Source organism: Ailuropoda melanoleuca, chromosome 11 (genome assembly GCF_002007445.2).
Source record: "Ailuropoda melanoleuca isolate Jingjing chromosome 11, ASM200744v2, whole genome shotgun sequence".
Lineage (NCBI taxonomy): Eukaryota > Metazoa > Chordata > Mammalia > Carnivora > Ursidae > Ailuropoda > Ailuropoda melanoleuca.
This window is the reverse complement of record NC_048228.1, coordinates 55,097,473-55,118,994: the sequence shown is the minus strand read 5'-3', so window position 1 is coordinate 55,118,994 and position 21,522 is coordinate 55,097,473. Positions and strand designations below refer to the sequence as shown.

Sequence of the window (21,522 nt, the reverse complement as noted above, 5' to 3'; positions counted from 1 at the left end):
CAAGAACTGAATGCCCTTTGACTCACACCTAAATGAACACTGTCAAATGGAGATTCTAGTAGTTTTACTTTATACAAATTTAGTAGCAAAAATGCAACTTTATTTTAATAATATTTAAAGCAATCACCCTAAAATTTTTTTCTATTTGAATGTAGTTGAAATAATCACCTCTTCTTATGAATTATAGCTGCTGCTTCTTAGGAAGATGTTTTTGGTGAAACTTTGGAAGCAGGTTTTGGTGACATTTCTAGCACAGAGGTTTATTTTATTATATATTTCTTTCTCTTTCAAGTTAAGCAGGTAACTGTCCCTGTTTCTTTTCACATCTATGGTTTTATAGACTCCTGCTGGATTGGAAAGCTTGTCTGTCAAGTTTCTCATTTTTTATTTTTATATGTAAAATAATACTACACCCTCAACCTTTGTAGATTTCCTAAGTGCTTGCTGTCATTTTTATGAGTTGCAATTTTAAAAATAGCCATCAATCTTCATGACATATCTCTGAGACAGGTTAAGATATTTTATTGAAAATAAATATTGAAATCCACGTATGAGAGTCTTATCAACAATAGTATATTTTCATCAGTAATTCTGCTTCCTGAAGACAGAAATTCTGTGGGAGCATCAAGAATCTTACATTTGAGCTCATTTTACTTTTGGTATTTTTGTTACTTGGCATGTACAGCTTATGAAATATTTGGTCATCACCTTGAGAAAGCATGCCTTCCCCTCACTCTCCAGAGTGAGGGTGCCTTGCTTTCCTCCCGTGGGCGAAGAAGCTGAAGTGGACAGTGACTGGGAAGTAATTTATGAAACCCAAGCACCGTCCCTGAGTTCCTAAAGGTTTATTTAACTGCAGGACCATGCTCTTTCTCTTCTTCCTGAACCCAAGACGGAAAAGGAAAATTTAGTTACCAGTAATGTGTGAGAAGAAAAGGAGGATGCTTTGAGTTTTGCCCAGCGTCATGATTTCCTCTGGCAGCTCTTGGAAATCAATATCTTCTTTACTCAGGGAATATTCTATTCTACTGTGCTGTAAGGATGCCCACAAAAAGGTTCACAGCTATGTGGTTACCAGAGAATTGTAGCTTCCAGAGGCCATCACTGAGAGTATTAAGAGTGGTCGTATGGGATGGGAATGGAAATAGAGAGTGCACTACTGCCCATGTGCATGAGGGATCTTTTTGGATTGGTGGAAAGATTCTAAAATTGATAAGGTGATGGTGGCAGAGCTCTGTAAATATACTAAAAATCATTGAATTGTACCTATAAAATGAGTGGATTTTATGCATGTAAATTTTACCTCAATAAAGCTGATAAAAAATGTCTGAAATTTGGGGTGTCTTGCAAGGAACCACAATTCTGCTTGGTATCTGGGTTCCAGAGAGCATCATCATATCCGAAAGCTTCCCTACCTGTGTGAAAATGTGTATTGAAGTGAGTGAAGGGAGGAGAAGAAAGGGAAGAAGAAAGGGGGGGGGGTAAACAGAAGGGGGATGAACCATGAGAGACTATAGACTCTGGGAAACAAACTGAGGGCTTCAGAAGGGGTGGGGTGGGGGAATGGGATAGGCTGGTGATGGGTATTAAGGCAGGCACGTATTGCATGGCGCACTGGGTGTTATACGCAAGTAATGAATCATGGAACTTTACATCAAAAACTAGGGATGTACTGTATGGTGACTAACATAATAAAAAAATATTATTATAAAAAAAATAAAGTGAGTGAAGGGTATGTGTGTGTGGGAGCACCTGAGGCAGGAGCTAGAGGAGATGGGGATAAGCTGAATCTCCTTCATAAGGTGGCGTGGGAGTGGGTGGGGAGTCGTGGGAAAGCATATGATCATGGTGTGAATAAAATGGCACCATTTTTGCGGTTTTGTAACTCCAGTTAGGTCCCAGAGGTAAGGTATATTCCTCTCCACGGGCTTGGAAAGCTCAGTCTCTGAATCACCCTCTTTGGATGGGTTGACAACAACAGTTTATAGTCAGAAATCTTACCTTAAAATCCTATCAGCCCATATAAACTATCTTTTAAATGACTTATCAAAGACACTGTGGGTAAATACATTAAAAAAATCTTTCAATGTAATATCAGTATGACTAATGTAGCTTAACTGCCTTTTTTTTTTTTGCCTAGTTGCCATTATTTAATAAGATGTAGAAAATTTTTAATGTGACAGGTTTTAAAATTTTCTAACTTCTTAATTCTTTTCATGATGTTTTCCTAATTCCTGAATGAAAGCAACCAAGCTCTCAGTGTTGGATTTACTAAAGAACTTGGCTAGTTTTGCTTACATATATTGTGTGACTTGAGATAAAGCTGCAGGACTCCCTCAGTAACTGGAGCACAGGAAACAATTGACACTGTTTCTTAATTCACATTGTTTCTGAGACATTTCCTACTTCCTAGTATAATATAGCTTTCCCATGAGAACAATTTGCTTGCAAATGGTTAGACACGATAAATTTCTCATTGGCACTCATTCTGTGAGGAGAATTTCACTGTGCTTTGTAATAGTTGAGTTGGTGTGTGTGTCTATGTGTGTTGGGGGGAGTTTCATACTTTATATAGATGCCTCCAACTTCATTCCAAATCCCAGATTTTTTTTTGGAGTGCTAACCCATTCACTTAGGGATCTGCATTCCTTAGTTGGAAGCTCTCTCCTAAAGGAGCATGTAATTGTTTTAATCCTTCCAATTTAAGGGAACACCCCTGTGAATTACAGTGTTTTTAGATATGCCTGATGAGTTACTGTGGAAAGTAACTCCCAGCAGTTTGTAGTAGACGTACTGCATGTTAGGTGTCTGGAATTCTCTGCGGCATTGTAAAGTGGTCATCAAGGAACAATTCTAGAATAGGATAGGAAGTGGGAAAGATGAGGTAATCTAATCTAATCTGCAGTTCAAAAAAAAGTGTTCACATTACTTCCGAGATGGTGGTTCCCACATTCAGAAGTTATGTTGTATATAAAGTGAAAGTAAAAGTTTCCCAATTAAAAAAAAAAAAAAAGATGTGGAACTTTGAGTTCCTTTTTCCCCCCTGTCTTATCAGATTTTGTAAAAATAATATCACTTGTCAGTTTTGCAGCTTCTTCCATCTACAGAACTAAAGGCATTTCACAATCTTTTTTCCTCATGCCCTTCTCTTCAAGGCAATTTTTGCTGGGCTGGGTTTATTTTTATCATTGCAACAACCAGCTTTTAGAAACTTTTGGAAACGAAAAAAGAAAAATGAGAATGGCACTGTAACTGACATTCATTTTAGCTGTTTCCTAGTGTGAACATTTGAGTATTTCTAAAATCTTCTCTCCAAGTATGTCTTATTTTTTCTCAATTTGTCCCAGTTCTAAGTCTCTATTCTGCTGATTTGGTAAAAAAAAAAAAAAAAAAAAAAAAAAAAAAAAAAAAAAAAAAAAAAGAAAGAAAGAAAAAAAGAAAAAAAAAGTTTTAATGCAAAAGCTTATCCCCAGCAGAATGACTTCTTGAACTTTGAGTTAGATCTTTATTTTTTGCTGCTCCCAGACCTCCTTTTCCAGAACCCCGTTCAGTATAGTCACAGACTCAGGAAGGTTAGAAGTGGTAAGGTCTCCAGAGATCACCCAATGTAAGCCTCTTGTTAGACAAATGACGAGATTGAGGACCAGAATGGTTAACGGACATATTCAAGGTCAAATAGCTAACTGATGACAGAGGTATGACCAGAATCAAGGATTCCTGATTTCTGGCTTGGTATTTTTTGGTTTCCCTAAACTTTTAAAAGGATTCTATCTGAATAGAACTGGAGTACACCCTTGCAGAATCCTAGCACCAGCCAACAGATTGAGTTATACTCTAGTGAACTGAAAATTGGGAAGAGATTTTTATTTTTCTAGTTTATTTGTCAAATATAAAGTGGTAATGAATTCATAGACATTTTCTTCTGACCTGCGGAGCTTGTGAAATTTATATGCAGCAGAGAATGTGCTTTGAAATGACTGATGATCTGTGTACCTTCTTAGGCCACCATACCATCTACATTGGGGTCCACGTGCCGAAGAGCTACAGGAGAAGGAGACGCCACAAGAGAAAGACAGGGCACAAAGAAAAGAAGGAAAAAGAAAGAATCTCTGAGAACTACTCTGATAAGTCAGATGTGGAAAACGCTGATGAATCCAGCAGTAGCATCCTGAAGCCTCTCAGTGAGTACTCTCTGGGTGTTGCTGCTTTTCTCCGCCTCACTCCCACATCCTTGAGAAAGACACCTTGTAGGATCTTGTGACTGATGGGGAGGGGCACAATCATACTGGGATGGTCTCCTCTAAAGGATAATGTCTGTGGGACTCCTTTCTTGTCCTAGCAGGTTGTTCTAAGAGGAGATCTGGTGAGATTCTGAAAAGATCTGACAAAATTTAGGCATGCTTGTGTATCCTACATTTCGGCTAGTGAAATAGGGCAGAGTGTTATACGTGATATTTAACTACAGTAATCAATAGTAACTGGAAGACTCAAATTTTTGGATTGCTTTTTCTTCGAAATACATTCTTTTAAGACGGTAGGTCAAGATAAGAACTATATTTACATATGATGTGGATGGGGTTATCGATAGCATTTCACCAGGTTTTGGGCCAGGTTGATGATTTGAAAAGGAAGAGTGGAAAAGCATTTTGTGAGTCAGAGAAGAATGTAGAGTGATACAGTTCTTGAAATGTTGAAAATATTAAATATCATACATTGGATAGAAGTGTTATTAAGAACAGGGTAATAAGAGCTCAGAGAACAAACACCCAAGAACTCAACTGATAGGGTGGGCTGTGTATTTAGGTGTATGCTTGTGTTGCTTTTGCTTCTTTTGATGTGGAGAATATTTGGCTGTCCGGGGAGCTTTGTGGCTGAAGTGAGAATGAATATGTGAAGAAGGGAGAAGCAATAGAAACACATGCCAATTTTGGGAGATTCCCCAACAGGAGCTACATAGTGACAGCTTTTCATGTTGGCAGAGCTCTGTACATTCTTCATCTTTTCGCTACAGTTGCAGAAATATGGAACCTGCAATAAAATGCACTATGGGTGGCACAGATAAAGATCCGGCTCTGCCGTTGCAGGTGATGAGAGGCCAAATTAGAATTAACAGCTCAGGAGTGTTGAAAAGTGAATTTACAGAGTTAAATTAAAGAGGGTGTGAAGTGTAGTGATGTGAATCTGTGAATCTCGAATAGTCTCATCACTGAAACTGAGCAGGTGGCTTAGGACTAGTGAAGTACTATCCTAAGAGGAACGGTACAAATGGACCACAGGATTCGAGAGCAAAGGTTGGAGGAAAGTCTGGAGATAGACCACAAAATTAAAACTTTTAAAGGTGTTAGAATAAATGTAAGACAGGAAGGACCAAAGGCAGGAGATAAGAATTCTGTACTTTTCATTAGAATGTTGGGGAAAAGCCTTTCTGAAAGGAATCCTTCATATACTGACTAAAATATGGGGTCTGTTTCAAGCAAAGTCCTTGAAATGCAGATAAAAAAGTCATAGTTAATAGTCTGCAGGAACAAAAGATTACACCCTTTCCCAAATAAATTACTACTGTTTATCTCTTTTTGCTATCTGTTTCAGTGAAGCCTGCACCCAAACCAGAGCTCTCTCCCTGTGTGTGTGTGTGTGTGTGTGTGTGAAAGAAAGAGAGAGAGAGAGAAAGAGAGAGAAATCACTTTCTCCCTCCATCTGTCTCTAAGTCATCTCTCATTCTGCAGTGTAAGAATGAGAGTGCATTGTCACTATGCATACTAAAAAGGTGAGAGGTGCTCACCTAGACAAATGGGCCAAGGGATTTTGAGATAATTATGTACCAGCTTTTTAGGAAGCGCAGCAGAAATGATGCCAGTAACACTCGAATAGGTAAAAGGGAATGAACAGATCAGAAAGGTGCTGAGACTAAATATGCAGCAACCATGGGGGGCTGTTACTTTCTATGGCATTTGGGGACCAGTTTGTGTGCAGCATGTAAAATAAACAAGGCAGTACGTTCTCTTTACCCTCTGAGGTCTCCTTCCTGGGGAGTAACTTTCTGAAGGGGTCATATGGAGAGACTGCTGTCAAGGACCCATTTGTTCACTGATCATAAGAAAATTATTCGTAAATTGCATTTTATAGTTACTTTCTTGGTAGTCAATAAGTTATGCTGTAATACGCCTCAACGTATTTGACATGGGTTATCCAATTTTTTTGAAAGAGCATTGTTAATTAATTAATTAATTTATTAGAGCGAGAGAAGAACACTTGCAGGGGAGGGGCAAAGAGAGAGGGAAAGAGAGAATCTCTCTTCGTGCCCAGCACGGAGCCCACTTCCTGGGCTCAATCTCACAACCCTGAGATCATGACCTGAACTGAAATTAAGACTTGGATGCTTAACCAACTGAGCCACTCAGGCACCTAATGGGTCATCCAATTTGATATAAAGGTCCTCTTAGAAATTTATATCTTCTTTACTGCATATCATGGAGACTAAATGGATTGGAAAACTCACTGAAATATCTGCCTAGTATACCATTATTGTCTCTTGAGAACAACTACACAGAATTTCTGTTATTCTTGGGTCCAGGGTGTGTGAGTTCCTTATGCGCATACAGGCATGCCATGTCCCATAGATCAGATTCCTGCATGAGCCGGACATTATATCAGGTGATGCTTGTAACTTCTGGAAAAACCCTGTATATAAATGGAGTAACTTGAGAGTCATCTCTGATTCTTTCCTTGTTTCACCCTCATATACAATTCTTCAATGACTTTTTTGGGTTCTACTTCTAAAATATATCTGAATCTGTCTACTCCTTTTCAGTTTTGCTGACACATTCTGGTCCAGGGAATCTCTTGCTTAGACAAGCAAAAACTCTATGTTTCAAGTCTTTTTCCACCCAGAGGCAACAATGATCATCAAAGTGTAATTGGGTTATGCCCTTCCTCTGCTGAAGATTTCCTATTGTCCTTAGAATAAAATCTTGATCGGGCATCATGGCCCACAGTGTCTCACCAGTCCTGCTATGTGTCATTCTCGTCTTGCTCACTTTACTTCAGCTGCACTGATTTTTTAATTCCTTGGTGCCCAAACCCTTTCTGCCCAAACCCTTTCTGCCTTAGGGCCATTGCACATGTAGTCCTGTCTTCCTTGAATGGTCACCCCATTCTTGTCCTGGTTAGCTTTTCTTTATGTTCTAGCTTTTTTTTTTTTTTTAAGGTTTATTTATCAGAGAGAGGGAGAGCACAAGCAGGGGGAGTAGCAGGCAGAGGGAGAAGCAGGCTCCCCACTGAGCAAGGAGCCCCATGTGGGACTTGATCCTAGGACCCTGGGATCATGACCTGAGCCAAAGGCAGACACTTAACTGACTGAGCCACCCAGGTGTCCCATGTTCTAGCTTTCAAATGTTGTGGAGACAGGCCTTTTCCTATTACTCTATGTAATGTAGGTTCTCTAGTGCCATTCTTTCTTAGCTCTTTCTTTCCTTCATACTATATGCTTCAACTTGTGATTTTGTGAGCCTGCAGTTTTGTCTTGTGCTGATGCTAGATTGTTAGCTCAGTGAGTAATAGGATCAGATTTGTCTTGTTCACTATGTTATTTCTGGCACTTAGCACAGTGCCTGGCACGTAGTATGTGCTTAATAAATGCTTATTGAAGAGTAATTGAGTGAATGGATTACTACAGAGGAAGACATAAATGTTGCTTTTATTGGTCTATTTCACTTTAATTGATAAAGATCTAGCTGATTTTCTTGTTTTTAATCTTTGCACATCATCTTTATATTTCCCTGCTCTGCCGCCTTCCCTCGTCACATAAAATCTGGTCCTAACTTTTAATTATTCCTCTTTGGAAAGTGCCTCATTATTTTAACTATTGCTAAAGTGGTATTTTGGTTTGTGTAGATGACTCCCGAGTGTGTTGAGTTGCTTGTCGCCCACAGCTGATGGAAGAAATTCATCCACAGGGCACATGGATTCATCATGTACGCTTAAAAATGCTGACTATTCCACACAGAATTCAGACAGCTCAGCTCCAGAAGCCGTATTAAAGAGGCACAGAATTGAATAATTAAGAGCATTTAGAAGAAGAAATAAGCCACGTATCTTCCAGTATTTAGGCACATCAGGAAGATGACATAATTAACAGGTTCATTTGGCTCATAACAGGGATGCTGCTGCTTTTCTTCATGGCTCTCATGTCAAGGCAGGGCTTCTAAAAAGTGAACGCATGTGTTGGTTGCCACACATCTGGAGCCTTGAGGACGAGCTAGATTTGTTCCTCCGAGCTTGGCGGCAGCTGCGAGTCCTTACACAGCTGCTCTTCCTCATGAGGTGTCCGAACCCGCGACCCAGCTTGGGACACAGAGAAGGAAATGCGTGCGAGAAGGTGTGGTTCGCTGAGCAATGGGGAGAGAGGCTGGGGAAGAAGAGTGAAATGGAAGAGCAAGCAGGAGGAGAGACAAGGGAATGAGGAGGTGGTGTGGAGTGGGTGGTGGAGAGAAAAGTTAGATTGTGCTCTTTCTTAAAAATAATCCTTTTTGCCTCCTCCACTGTGCACTTTTTTTTTTTTTAAGTCAGCAGCTGCCATCCTCTGAGGGTTGCCCAGAAAGTGGGTGGGAAGGTGGTCTTTGATGAGATAGGCCCTAGAAACACACCACAACTTCCCACCACAGATGGTGTTGACCTCCGAACTTCTCATTTTGTTAGTGTCCCGGGATGTTTGTGGGGGAATCACAGGCTGCTTTGTGAGTGTAGAGACTCTGAAGATGTGTAAAATGTTAAAAAACAGAGCTACAAACAGAATATCCTGTTCAACCTTTTGGTCTGATGTGTAATGTACTTCTTGACAAGCTGGAGCATGCATCAGTGCTTGGAGGTGCTAAGTGCTTCTCACACGTATGACTTGCCTGTTGTGGAATCATACTGCCAGGTATGTACATATAGACACTCACTCAATCTTGTGGTGTTCTTTTTTTAGCTCTTTGGATATGTACCAGAACTGATGGATTTATGCTAGTGAACATTGTTCTGTGAGCCGGGAACAATGGATGCCAGTTGGTGATCCAGTTATATTCAGGAAACTGAAACAGAGAAATGGGGAGCTGCTTTTGTTTGGTGCTTCCGGGTAAATGAACAGAGTACCTTTTCATAAGAGCCAAGATTATTTGGGGTTTTGTCATCTGACTTCCCCTTTTCCCAGTGCACACCCCTCTGTCCTCCCTCGACCTGGCCTTATCCTTCTTAGTGCATTTCTATTTTTTCTTGATTTTTAAATGTTTTCAGGCAAAACCCTTAAGTCTGCAGTCATAAAGTAAGATTTGTTTATTCTCTATATGCCATGTGCGTATCCCCCAGATGAATGAGTAAGGTAGGGGAGAAGAGGATCTTTGGAATGTGTGTGAAATGACGTAGATGCTGTCCCTGTTAACACAACACAAAAGAGCTATACTGTCTCTTTCACCCTCTTCTCTGTGTTTTTTTTTTTGTTTTTTGTTGCTTTTTTTTGTTTTTATCTTATATAAGTAGGAGGAAGTACTTTTCTCTAGGTCTGAAACAAAGTCTCTTTATATTAAAAAAATAATTAAAAACTTAAAGTTTGCCTTTTCAGAAGGGGCACTTGTGATGTAATTCTCCTGGGAAGGCAGTGGTTAGGAACATGTATTCCAGCCAGATTGAGTTTGAATCACAGCTCCTATCAGCAGTGCAACCTTGGCAAAGATACTTAACCTCTCTGTGCTCTAGTTTCCTCGTGTGTGAAAAGGAGATAATCATAGAACTTAATTCATAGTGTTCTGAGTATTAAATGAGCAGTGCACCTGGTTAATAATAATGGTTAGCAATTATTATTTTGAGTTACTCTGAACATGCTCATTTCCCCCCATTCATTGTACACAGATAACGCTAAAAGCTTCAGACTAAAACTCTGTAGAGATTAATATCCTATGAACACTAGTCACTATCATTTAAGCTCTTCTAGACTTTTCTACTACAAATTCCCGCTGGCTATTCCTTTGCTTTAGCTATCAGCTTGGCTCCTCGTTCTCAATGGCATCTTTGAGAAAACAAACCTAAATTTAGCCTTTAAACTTGCTAGTGGGTGTCGCCTGGCTGCTGACTGGTAAGTGAAAAGACCAATGAAACAAGACTTTCGAGGGGCAGAAGTGGTCCCTCTGGTGACTCTGCTTGCTGACTGTGTTCTTGGTTTTGGTTAACAGTTGGAATTCCCAGTTCTGGGCCCCTGCAAGCAAGTGGGCTGTTTGCTCCTTCATGAGAAGGATCTCTTTTTGGCTCTTTGTGTTTTTCAGTGAAATTAATCTGGTGAAGGGCTGTTGGGTGGGAGGTCAGCAACTTGAAGGCAGTGTTGTACAGAAAGGAAATATGTTTGGCATACTTGTGTCTTTGGTGGCACTGGGTTAGCTCAGCAATGTTGTGTTTTGTGTGGTACAAATAATTGCTCTTTTTTCCTCTGTGATGCTGGTGAATACAAGCGGACTGTGTCATGGTGCTCTTGTCTTCTTTAGCCAGTTAACCATATACATCTCTCAGGGAGCTTTGAATTTCTGAAATTCAGTTCTCTTGAAGTCACCTCGAAGTGCCCTCCAAATGGCAGTTCTTTTGCTATGGAAGGCTGTCATTTCTGTTGCCTTTGACTGTTCTATTACAATAGTTATTCCATTTTATCATGCCATGAGATGTTATGAATAGTGTGTTTACATGTGTCATGGGAGAGTTGATGTTGCTTCTATTTATAGTGACTTATGAGTTCAGGAGGCCTCAGAGGGTTCTACTGTGCTCCAGGTGCTGGGGTACTCCGGGCTAAAAGGAGGTTGTGACTTGGGGTGGAAAACAGGGGAAACCCCAGCAATGTGTGGAATTTAAGATGTGAAGTATACTTTAATGAAGTGAATGGGGGTGTAAATGACTGTCTGCCATAGGCATCACCATCTAAGCTGAAGGCAGGACATGTCCTGTGGTTTGGGTTCAAGTTTATAAGACAGGAAGCTTGAGGGTGTGAGTATATTTGTGAGTATGTGTGTGTGTGTGTGATTAGTGGAATTGTGTGGAATATTGGTAAGGATCTTTTTAATTTGACTATGTTTTACATATCATGTTACATTAGTTTCAGGTGTACAACATAGTGATTCAACACCTCTGTATGTTATGCTGTGCTCAGCACAAGTGCAGCTACCGTCAGTCACCATGCAACACGATTACAGTATCATTGAGTATATTCCCTGGTAGGGATCTTCTTGAAAGGGTATTCTGTTTAGGAAATTTCCCATACTGGAGGAAATAGTACTTAAAGGACTATATGTGTTCTTGATACCAGGGATTTGATTCTAGACTTTATGAGTTTGAACTGTTCATGTAGAAGTAGTTGGGATGAGGGACCATTGGAGACCATGGGTATATTCTACAGATAAGTTCTCTGGAATTCTTCCATGACCACAATCTGGAAGCAGGAATGTTGGGTTCTTTTAATAACTTTCCCATGCAAGGGGAGTGTTACTTGATTTTTATCACATTTTTTTGAAGGTGTTGTGAGCATGGAGTCCTACTATCCTGGTTGCCTATATAATCAAAATCTCAATTATCCTGGATTCTTTCCTGTTCTTTTTCTTCCATTGCCAGCTACTTACTGAGTCCTATTGGTTTTTTTCCTACACAGCCTCTCCTATCTGCCGTTTCCTTTGAATTCCTGAGGCAACATCTTCTTATTTGGGTTTTCAGCCTTCAGATTCTTCTTTGAAATAGAAGGGACTTTTTTCAGACAAGGCTGCCAGACATCTTAAATTCACTTCCATCTAGTCTTTCTTCAATTAAACGAGCAAACAAACAAGCAAAATGCTTCTAGCACTCACTACTTAAAGCATATTCCTAACTTGGGATTCTTACACATTAAGAGTAAACTGACAAGGTAATGGGATTTCCTCTATTAATTTTAATATTTTAAGTTGTTTAATGAAAATTATAGCTTTACCCTGTTTCTTCAAGTCCTTAAAGACTACATTTATACTAACTCATAACAACTTTACCAGTTTTTGAGCTCCTGTGGCAAGCATCCCCTACATTACATGTTTGGGTACTTAGACTGGTAACGCTTCCTGTACTGACTTACCTGTTTTGTCCAGGTGTGTGTCATCTCTCCAACAGCATCATTAGAGCCTCAAGGGCAGGAGCAATATCTCATACTTGTTTTGAGTCGTTTTCTGAAATAGTGTATCTTTTGCATGGGTGCATAAATGAAATGTTCAGAAATTACCAATTAGTTTAAAATATTCCAGCCTGTCCAAGAAAATAAAAACTGAAGAGGAGAGGTTATATGGTTATTCAGTATTCACAACTACTTTAGTTAAAAAATGCTATGCCTTCAACCTAAATCTTACTGAAGTGTGATTAAAATAGAAATCACCAGTGTTGTGCAATAGAGTGAGTTGAATGATGGTGAAATGACAAGGGAGAAGGCCAGGAAAAGCGCTCATGTCCTATAGTTCTACATCTTTGTTTTGCAGTGACTAATTAGCACATAAATAAAATAGAAATTGTCTATGTTTTCAAAACAGAGATAAGAGTGCTACCCTGCATGTACTTTTTCTCATGGGAAAATATTAAAATGTGTGAAAATATGCAGGTTAATGTAAGCATGCAAAATATAATTTAAGATGGCATTTCTCTAAGGAACCATAGAGCATGTTGAGTTGGAATAAGCCTGCCTCTGCTTATGACTATTCATTTCGGATCCGTATTCCCTGTGGTGAGTGAGGATAGTATATAAAAGGGGCTGCTTTAGGGTAGTGAGATTGCTAATGACTGAATGTATCATCAAGGCTGTTTGTGGAATGTCTTACATAGAGAACCTAAAGAGTTGTTTATTTATGTGTATTATGGATAAACAGATTAATCCATGTTGCTACAGAGATGAACTTAGATGACCTCTGTACATCCTCCTCAGAATTATGATTTAGTGGTTTTGAAACAAGAACATCCCTGAAACTTCTGTTGCTGTTTTCCAGTTAAGCAGAATTCCATTAAAAAAAATAATAATAAAAAATAAAGCAGAGTGCGCTTGCTACCCTTACTTAAAGCCACTATTGGTAGAGGTGTTATTGTGACATAGCACTCTGTATTAAAATTATTTTTTTGTCAGTTATCAAAATTTTACCACAAAGGCCACAAAAGAAAGCGAGTATATTTAATTGCTTCTGCTTCATTTATGAGGCTTTGGGAAGGGATAATTTAGGTGTAATGGAAAATGTGACTTCTGAAGGCAAATTCACAATAAACATGTGGGCCATATAGCTAGCTGTGTTTGCTTAAAACTGAAGTTGTTTTCAGTAGAAAATAGGCTGATTTCTGTTGCCAAGGCATGGGAATAGCAATTCCTATAACTAGAAATGCACTGCAGATTCACCCAATACCCAGAACACATGCATGAGCAACTATAAAATCTTAAATCAATTTTTTGTCTCTTACTTTGTTACTTCTTGTGAAACTGCTGAGAACCCCAAACAAAAACCAAGGAAACAAACAAGCAAAAAATTTCAAAAAGGCTTTTGGATTATTATGTATTGATGTCCACACCCAAAAACTGGATATTCTCCCTTGTTACTCCAATTCTTAAATATAGATTTAGAGCAAAAGATACTCTAGTTAAGAAGAATTAGGGGCACCTGGGTGGCTCAGTTGGTTAAGCGTCTGCCTTCGGCTCAGGTCATGATCCCAGGACTCTGGGATCAAGCCCCAGGTCAGGCTCCCTGCTCCGTGGGGAGTCTGCTTCTCCCTCTCCCTCTGCCCCTACCCCCTGCTTGTGCTTTCTCTCTTTCCCTCACTCTCTCTCAAATTAACAAAATCTAAGGAAAAAAAAAAAGAATTAAAGGTAGATAGCTGGTGTTCCACTGGACACTTCATTTAGATCAAATGCTGATCAAAGTTTTTGAAAGTATGTGTGAAAAGTGTGGCTCAAGGAAACTTTCCTACTGTTTGCATTGTTGCACCAAACTTGAGAGGTTTACAGATTTTATTCTCCCATGAAACTGGCTGGAAACCTGTTTATGCTATATTCTCCTTAAGATCCTTTTATTCTGTTATTTTAGGATTCTCTCTGACATTTGTAAAAACACCTAGGTGGTAAATGTAATGTGATACATTTGAGGAACTTCTTTGCATATTTTTGTATACAGGCACACGTGCCAGAGATGCTTTTCTTGTTTGGTGGGTGGGGAGAATGTACTGTCTTCAAGAGTGGGAATGGGAACATTTATTTTAATAGAAGTCTCGTACTAGTTTATGATTCTATCTATTTATTCGACAGAGACAGAGACAGCCAGCGAGAGAGGGAACACAAGCAGGGGGAGTGGGAGAGGAAGAAGCAGGCTCATAGCGGAGGAGCCTGACGTGGGGCTCGATCCCACAACGCTGGGATCACGCCCCAAGCCGAAGGCAGACGCTCAACCGCTGTGCCACCCAGGCGCCCCTCGTACTAGTTTAGATGAAGAAGAAATCAATCAAGAGCAACATATAAGAAAAACTGACCTGGAGGAGTTATTTCTTTTTAAATAACAATTGAGTTTTAAAAATATCCTTGGGTTCTCTATTTTGGTCAGTTATGGGGATTGGGGGAGAACACACGTGAATGACACTGAAGGTAAGGAGGCAGACCAGATGACAGATTATCAGAAAGAGGTAGTGGAGGAACCCTGACTATCACGAAAGGCAGTGAGACCAAAGAAGAACAGAAAAACCCTGGGCTTGTGACAAAGGGTAACATGTCACCACCCCTCAAAGTAGAGCCCCATTACTTAGCTGGACCATGTCTCTCACATTCTGTCCTCAAACCAGGTAGCCTCTACCTGACTTTTGTTCGCTAGGGTTCATTTTTTTCCCCACCATGATTATGTAATGATTACCGTAATTCTCTAACTAGCTGCCTTTCATTTTTATATTTACATTACTTTTTTTGTATTGGTTTTAGAGTCCTCTCTACAAGATGATCCTCTTTATAAGGAGCTTGGGCCTTGTCTTATAGCTATAGTTGTCTTTTTCTTCATTTTTGTTTTTGGGGGGTAGTGTGTGTTTATACCAGAACACCATAGTATAAATGAAATCATTTTAAATATTCTAAAAAAATTATCTTACAAATTCTCTATTCTTCTAGAAGGTCATTTAATATAACTCTGCAATTCAATTTATACTCCTTATAGGAGATTACCCCCAGGATTTGTTCAGCCACAAGACAAAGCTGGAGGAAGTTACTTACTTTATATAGAGGCTACCCTGAGTGTCCACACCAAATCCAAGACTGGCCTCTTAGTAATCTGCCTGATGACAGTGGAAATTCAGAGTGAGGCAATGGGACTTTTTTGGAAGACAGCTGGGTCTAGGGGAATTTTTGTAAGCAATGAACCATTCTTTAATTGAAACCACTGGATGTGGTTAGTAGTTTATTTTAAAAACACCATATGTTAGTCCATTCCTATATTCTGTGACAATCATAGTTAAATCATAGTTAATCAAAAGCTGCTTGTGACATTCCTGTTCATTGTTCATAAAAGAGTGGCTGGCTTCCTTGAAATCCTGAACTCTGTGCCAAATGCCAACACGTTCACAATTGCAGTTTGGCTTTTAGGCAATTGTGCAACTTTTTGAATATGTGGTAGGTTTTTATTTATTTTTGTCACTTTCACTAATTTGTCATATTCTTAAATGGAAAAATGTTTCTCAGCCTTTTGTTTGGTAAACAGTGACTTTTATTCCTTTCTCCATGGTTCCCCTGAGAGGAAATAAGCTAATGTAACTGCTTTTTGACCCTCCTTTTTGGCCAGAAAGCCACGCGAATGCATGATCTCATTGAGACATGATCTATTCATGTAAAGCATAAGCTTGTAAGCTTGTCATCATCCTTCATGGTACTTGGGCAGGCACCCTGTTAGCTGCCACAGTAGGGTGAGGAAAGAGATGTGGCCACATCCCTGAGCCTTCAGTGTCGTATGGTGTAAATCAGTTCAGTTCATTTCGGTTTAATTCATTTTGATCCAATCCAAGAAATATTTATGGATTACTTTTTCTCATTCAGAGTCCTGGACAATGGGCCTTCAGAGATGAAAATTTCATGGGGGAAAAAAAAAACAACCTGACAGTTTAGTGGAGAAAATGGCACAAATCAGAGAAATCTAAGAGAATGTTGATAATTGCTATTGTGGAATTATACACAAGGTGGTATAAAAGCATAAAAGATGTGCCTAAATTCAGCAGGGGGAGTGGGAGAAGGCCTCACGGGAGAGGTTGCCCTGCTTTGGGTCTTGGTGCAGCAGGAATGGGTCAGGAAGGGAGGGAGGGAGGGAGGATGAGGAGCTGCTTAGGTTTCCCTGCCCCTTCGTCCAGGTGTAGACCAACACAGATAGTGAACAAGCGATGGTGCTTCTACCAGAACATCCCTTCTCCCTTTAGAAGGAGAGAATGTGGTGGTTTTCTCTCTGTACTTAAAAACCATGGAAGTCTATTTTGGGAGACTCTGCTTAATAGTCTGCCCGATATCCATTTTCCTTTTCTTCTTTATCCCCAGAATCCCAATTTTGTTCATGACAGCATTGTGGTAGCTGAAAACCTTGATTTCCTTGTGGCTAGAGGTGGCCACATGACTCGTCCTGACCAGTGAGATGTAAGCTTAGGTGTATTTGGTGGTGCTTGGGTGAAATGTATCATTTTCTGATGGAAAGAGAGAGGTGTCTGACACACATTTTAATGGGTATTGGTGAATTAATATTTTAGTGCCGTTATTTACTTTGTAAATAGTAAAAAAAATTGTCATGTGATTTTTACTTCCCAAAAGGAAGACCTGACATCTCTTAACTTTGTCATAGTCACTGGTGAGTCTGAGTAACCCCTTACATTTTCTAGGTTGGTCTGTTTATGTTTATTTATCCTTTCTCTTTCTCTTCTTATCAAGGAAGATTACGAGAAGTAATAAGAATGAATCTATGTTTAAGCAGCTTGAATTTCATTGATGAAATGTTGATAATAATAATAATAATAATTAATATTTATTGAACATGAGTTGTGGTCTAGGTCCTTTGCAGGTACCTAAAAAATATAACCTCAGTTTTCCTCATCAAAGTCCTCTGAGGTTAATATCCTCTTTTTGGGGGGTTGGGCACACTGAAGCTCGCAAACGTGAGTGACTCACCTGGCATTACATGGTTGGCGGGTGGCATTACTGGGACAGTGGGGTCTCTCTGACCCCAAGCAAAGGCTCTTCACCATCGCACTGCAGTGATTATGAAACAGGTTGGATCAGGCTTTTTCACAGCTTCATGCTAGAGTGAAGGAAATTGGAGGGACACTGTATACATCCATATTCAATTTGTATTGTCAGTATCGATTCTTACTAATCAAAAACGCACACAAATAAATGTTAACTTGCACATATGGCACTATAAAATCGAATAGTGGGATTTGACCAAATTAGGGAGGTCAGGAAATGACTGAAGTCTCTGAGAAAGTCATACTTGAGTTGAGATCTGAAGGATGAGAAAGAAAAATGTGGTGAATGCTGAAGAGAAGAACACGACAGCAGGTAAAAAGAACACAAGGTCTGTGCCCCAAGGAAGCATGATGAGCCTGAGGACTTTTGTTGAAGACATGTCATCAACATCAACATTGCCTGAATATGGGGAGGCCTCACTGAGAAAAATTCCATCTAAAAAATAATCTCATGTTTTTTGGACTAGTATTTTAGAAAAAAGAAAGATATCAATTTCAGGTTAATAGCTAGGCATGTAGAATGCCAAAAGCATGGAGTAAGTTAAAGCATCAATTTAAAAAAAAAGTATTTTTATTTTTTTAAATTATGTCCAATTAGCCAACATATACTATATCATTCCTTTTGATATAGTGTTCTATGATTTATTAGTTGCATATATGAAGCATCAAATTTCTTTAATTTTAATTTTTATTATTTTTATTATTAGCGGATTATGTATTATCTGTTTCAGGGGTACAGGTCTGTGGTTCATCAGTCTTACACAACACACAGTGCTCACCTCAACACATACCCTCCCCAGTGTCCATCACCCAGCCACCCCATCCCCTCACCCCACCTCTCCTCCAGCAACCCTCAGTTTGTTTCCTAAGATTGAGTCTCTTATGGTTTCTCTCCCTCTCTGGTTTCGTCTTGTTTCATTTTTTTCCTCTCTTCCGTTATGACCTCTGCCTTGTTTCTTAAATTCTGCATCTCAGTGAGATCATATGATAATTGTCTTTCTCTGATTGACTTATTTCGCTCAGCATAATACCCTCTAGTTCCATCCATGTTGCTTAAATCATCAGTTTTTAACCTGAGTTTAAAAGCAGAACTTTCTGCTTTCCAATTTCACATTTTCTTCCCAGTGCTGTTTTATCTTCTGAATCACCTCTAACTTCTGCTTATGTGTCATTCCCTTCTTTTCTGCAAATATTGCTTCCTACTGTATCAGTATGTCAAATAAAGCATTTGTTTTTGAGCCACGAGTGAGTCTCAGCAACAGCTTTTGGCGTTGGCAGGAGGGGTACATTCCTACCTTCTCTAGTGGCTACATGACTGCTCTTTGACGTCGTACTCTACTGGCAGTCAAGATCATCCCCTGAGGATACCCGTTCTACAGTTTAGAGTACAGAAGGGTGGAGGGGCAAACCATTCTGGGTGAATGTTTTAGGAGCATTGACTTTAAATCATACACATGCCTTTTCTATCTGTGACTCACATGATGTAAGGAAGAGAAGGAGGATTGAGTGACGGGGTCAAGAGGGTAGAAAACCTCAGCCCTGCTTCTGCTTACTCAGTGATTCCCTGCCAGGGTGACTTTACATATATCACTAGAGCGTGGAATGGTGTCTTACTCTGACGATTTAGACCGTGGTTTTGGTTTGTTAGCTTATTCTGCCAGAGCCAGGACAAGAAGAGAAATGTCCGATACAAAAGGTGATTTTGTTTGGCTGGAGGAATTGTGAAACCTTTGTGTACTGAGGACATAAGTGTATTTTTGTTCACTGTGCTTTTGAAGTCTGTGATCAGGCAATGTGTATTTTCCCTAAAAAGAAATCAGAAAAGGTCCCAGGAAGGTCTCATGACTGTAGCAAAATATATATTTTTATGTCACTTTTCATGTTCTCACACTTTGCCTTTCCTTTCTTTGCCTCATGTTGCATTTTTTCCATCAAAGTAATTTTGGACGGCATTGAAAGTTTTCCCTGGGCCTCTGTACTCAGTTCAAAGGACATTCAGAGAGTTGACTAAGCTGAGTTGACTATACATTGCAAAACATTTTATTTTTGTGTAATGCTATGGAACTTACAGAGGTTTTTATATACAGAATCCAATTGGGCCATAACCCTTGATGCAATTAGAGCAAGCATTATTCCCATTTTAGAAATGCGAATCAGAGGCTTCCACAGTCTAACAGCCTGCCTGAGGTCACACGTCCTGGACTGGAGGAGTCAGGCTTGGCATGGGGTCTCTGGACTTCTGCTCTGGCTCTCTTTGTACTGTATCATGAAGCTGTAATACCGGAGTGGTTGGGCTGAAAATGAGCACTTGATCGGGTGCAATCAAGTCTTGGAGGATTCCATTATTCATTTCTCCAAAGCTCGGTGTATTCAAAATTAGAAAATTATAGCTATGAATAGTTGTTTTCCACTTGATTGGTCTAAAGTCAACTGAATCCTGGAGAAAAATCTTTTGCAAGTGGGTTGCCTTGGAAATGGATGAGCCTAGCAGTAGAATAGCTTTTACTGTATTTGAAATTCCAGCAGTTTAGGTGACAGTTGTGTCTTTCTGAAGGGCGTGGGCGGACTCTGAACGGGCTTTTCCCATTGCTCATCAGCCTGGCCGTCGTTGCTCTCCTTAGCAAGTCACTCATTTTCACATATCTCTTTTAAAAATCTTTTTTTTGTTGTTGTTGTTGTTTCTTTCTTTGCTTTTCTTTCTTTCTTTCTTTTTTTTTTTTTTTTGAGTTCAGAATATGTAGAAGTAACTTCTTTTTGGCATAGTGCACCGCTTGTCCTTGCTGAGCAAGTACTAACTTGAGTGGAAGCCTGTCACATTTGTAGAGTATTGTAGATTGAATAAAAGGCTGTCACCAACAGGATAATGTTTGAGCCTCATAACAAGCTTGTGAGAAATCTAATGTCCATGTTATTATTCCCTTCCTTTACAGATAAGGAAAAGCAAGATTCACAAAAGCAATATTATACAGTGGTTATGACCACAGGCTTGGAATCTTGCTTGACTCTTACTCTCAGTTCTTATAATCTATAGAGTAAGGTGAGAAAGGTACCTGTACTCGTTGGGTAGCCAGGGTTAAATGAGTCCTGAAGCCTCCACAGGATACTGGCAAATAACAAGGCTCAGTGTATAGTGGTTATTATGAAGTGACTTGATCACATTCCCACATTATCAATGAGCAGGGTCAAGACTTGAACCTATGACTTTCAACTCTCCCTCCTACCTCATCATCTTTCCAGCATGCCATTCTGGAGCAGCTTCCTTCTTCTCTCCTCCACGGGCAGGCAGCTGCTGCCCTAAGTTATCAGTGAGGGGAATGGGGTTTTGGAATAAAAGACTTCGAGATGCTGAGAGAACATTTGAACTCCGAGAATAAGTTGGCGAATTATTCTAAAAATGGAGTAACACCTACCCTCCCTATTATTAAGAGCTGCTTGGTTCTAGCCCAAATTTAGCTTTTTAAAAATCCCCCTCTCTGAATTACATTAATAGTATATGAGTCCTTCTGGATGTACCAGTTGATGTGACATATCAGCTGTCATTGGGAGGGGATTAAGGAGAGATGTTGGAGTCCCACGTTATATGCCCCCTTGCGACCCACAACCTGCTCCTGTGATGGGTCTGGTGAGAATGAGGGTGCAGCTCACAGGCTCGTGAGGAGCAGACCATGGTCTCATTTGTACTGTTCTCTATGCAGATCAGTTTAGATCAGCAGCCAAACAACAAATTGGCTTGAGATGTTGACTGAATTGGAATTGTTCCTTGAAGCTCTTACATTCATTTCCATCGTGCCCCTTCTTTTTTCAGTGAGTCCTGCTGGAGCTTTCTAGTGAGCCTAGCTAGTGAGCATGGTGGCTGCTTCTGTCCCCCGCACTACACATCTCCCATGTTTGACTGTAGGGATCCTTAGTCCTGCACCATAGTGTGCGTGTGTCTGTGTGTGTGTGCATGCGTGCGTGCGTGCACCCTAATGACATTCAGCCCTTCTCTGATGATAAAAATAATAATTCCTGACCTTATATAGCACTTGACAGGTTACAAAACACATTTGTATACATAAATGATTCTGAAAGGGCTTTAGAGATTATTGTTCCTACTTGACATGAGAAACTATATATCTGAAAGGTTAAATGAATTGCCCAGAGAGTGGGGGTAAATGTAAGAGATAGGACCTGAAGGCCTCAAATCTGGTTCTCTTTTCCTAATACTTAAATCAATATTTTCCCCTTGACTGAATTAATTAGTTGGTTAGTTAATAGCTTCTCCCACTCTTC

General features: G+C 39.8%; 1 protein-coding gene across 3 annotated transcripts in view; it reads left to right on the top strand.

Annotated features, from left to right (window-relative positions):
- The window catches only part of SLC4A4 (solute carrier family 4 member 4), a 299,158-nt gene that overhangs the window by 14,892 nt on the left and 262,744 nt on the right, over positions 1–21,522 (top strand). For all 3 annotated transcript variants that reach the window (XM_019799962.2, XM_019799963.2, XM_019799961.2), the window contains exon 3: positions 4,002–4,181. In XM_019799962.2, coding sequence (XP_019655521.1) covers positions 4,002–4,181 — 180 coding nt within the window. The remainder of the gene's footprint in view (positions 1–4,001; positions 4,182–21,522) is intronic.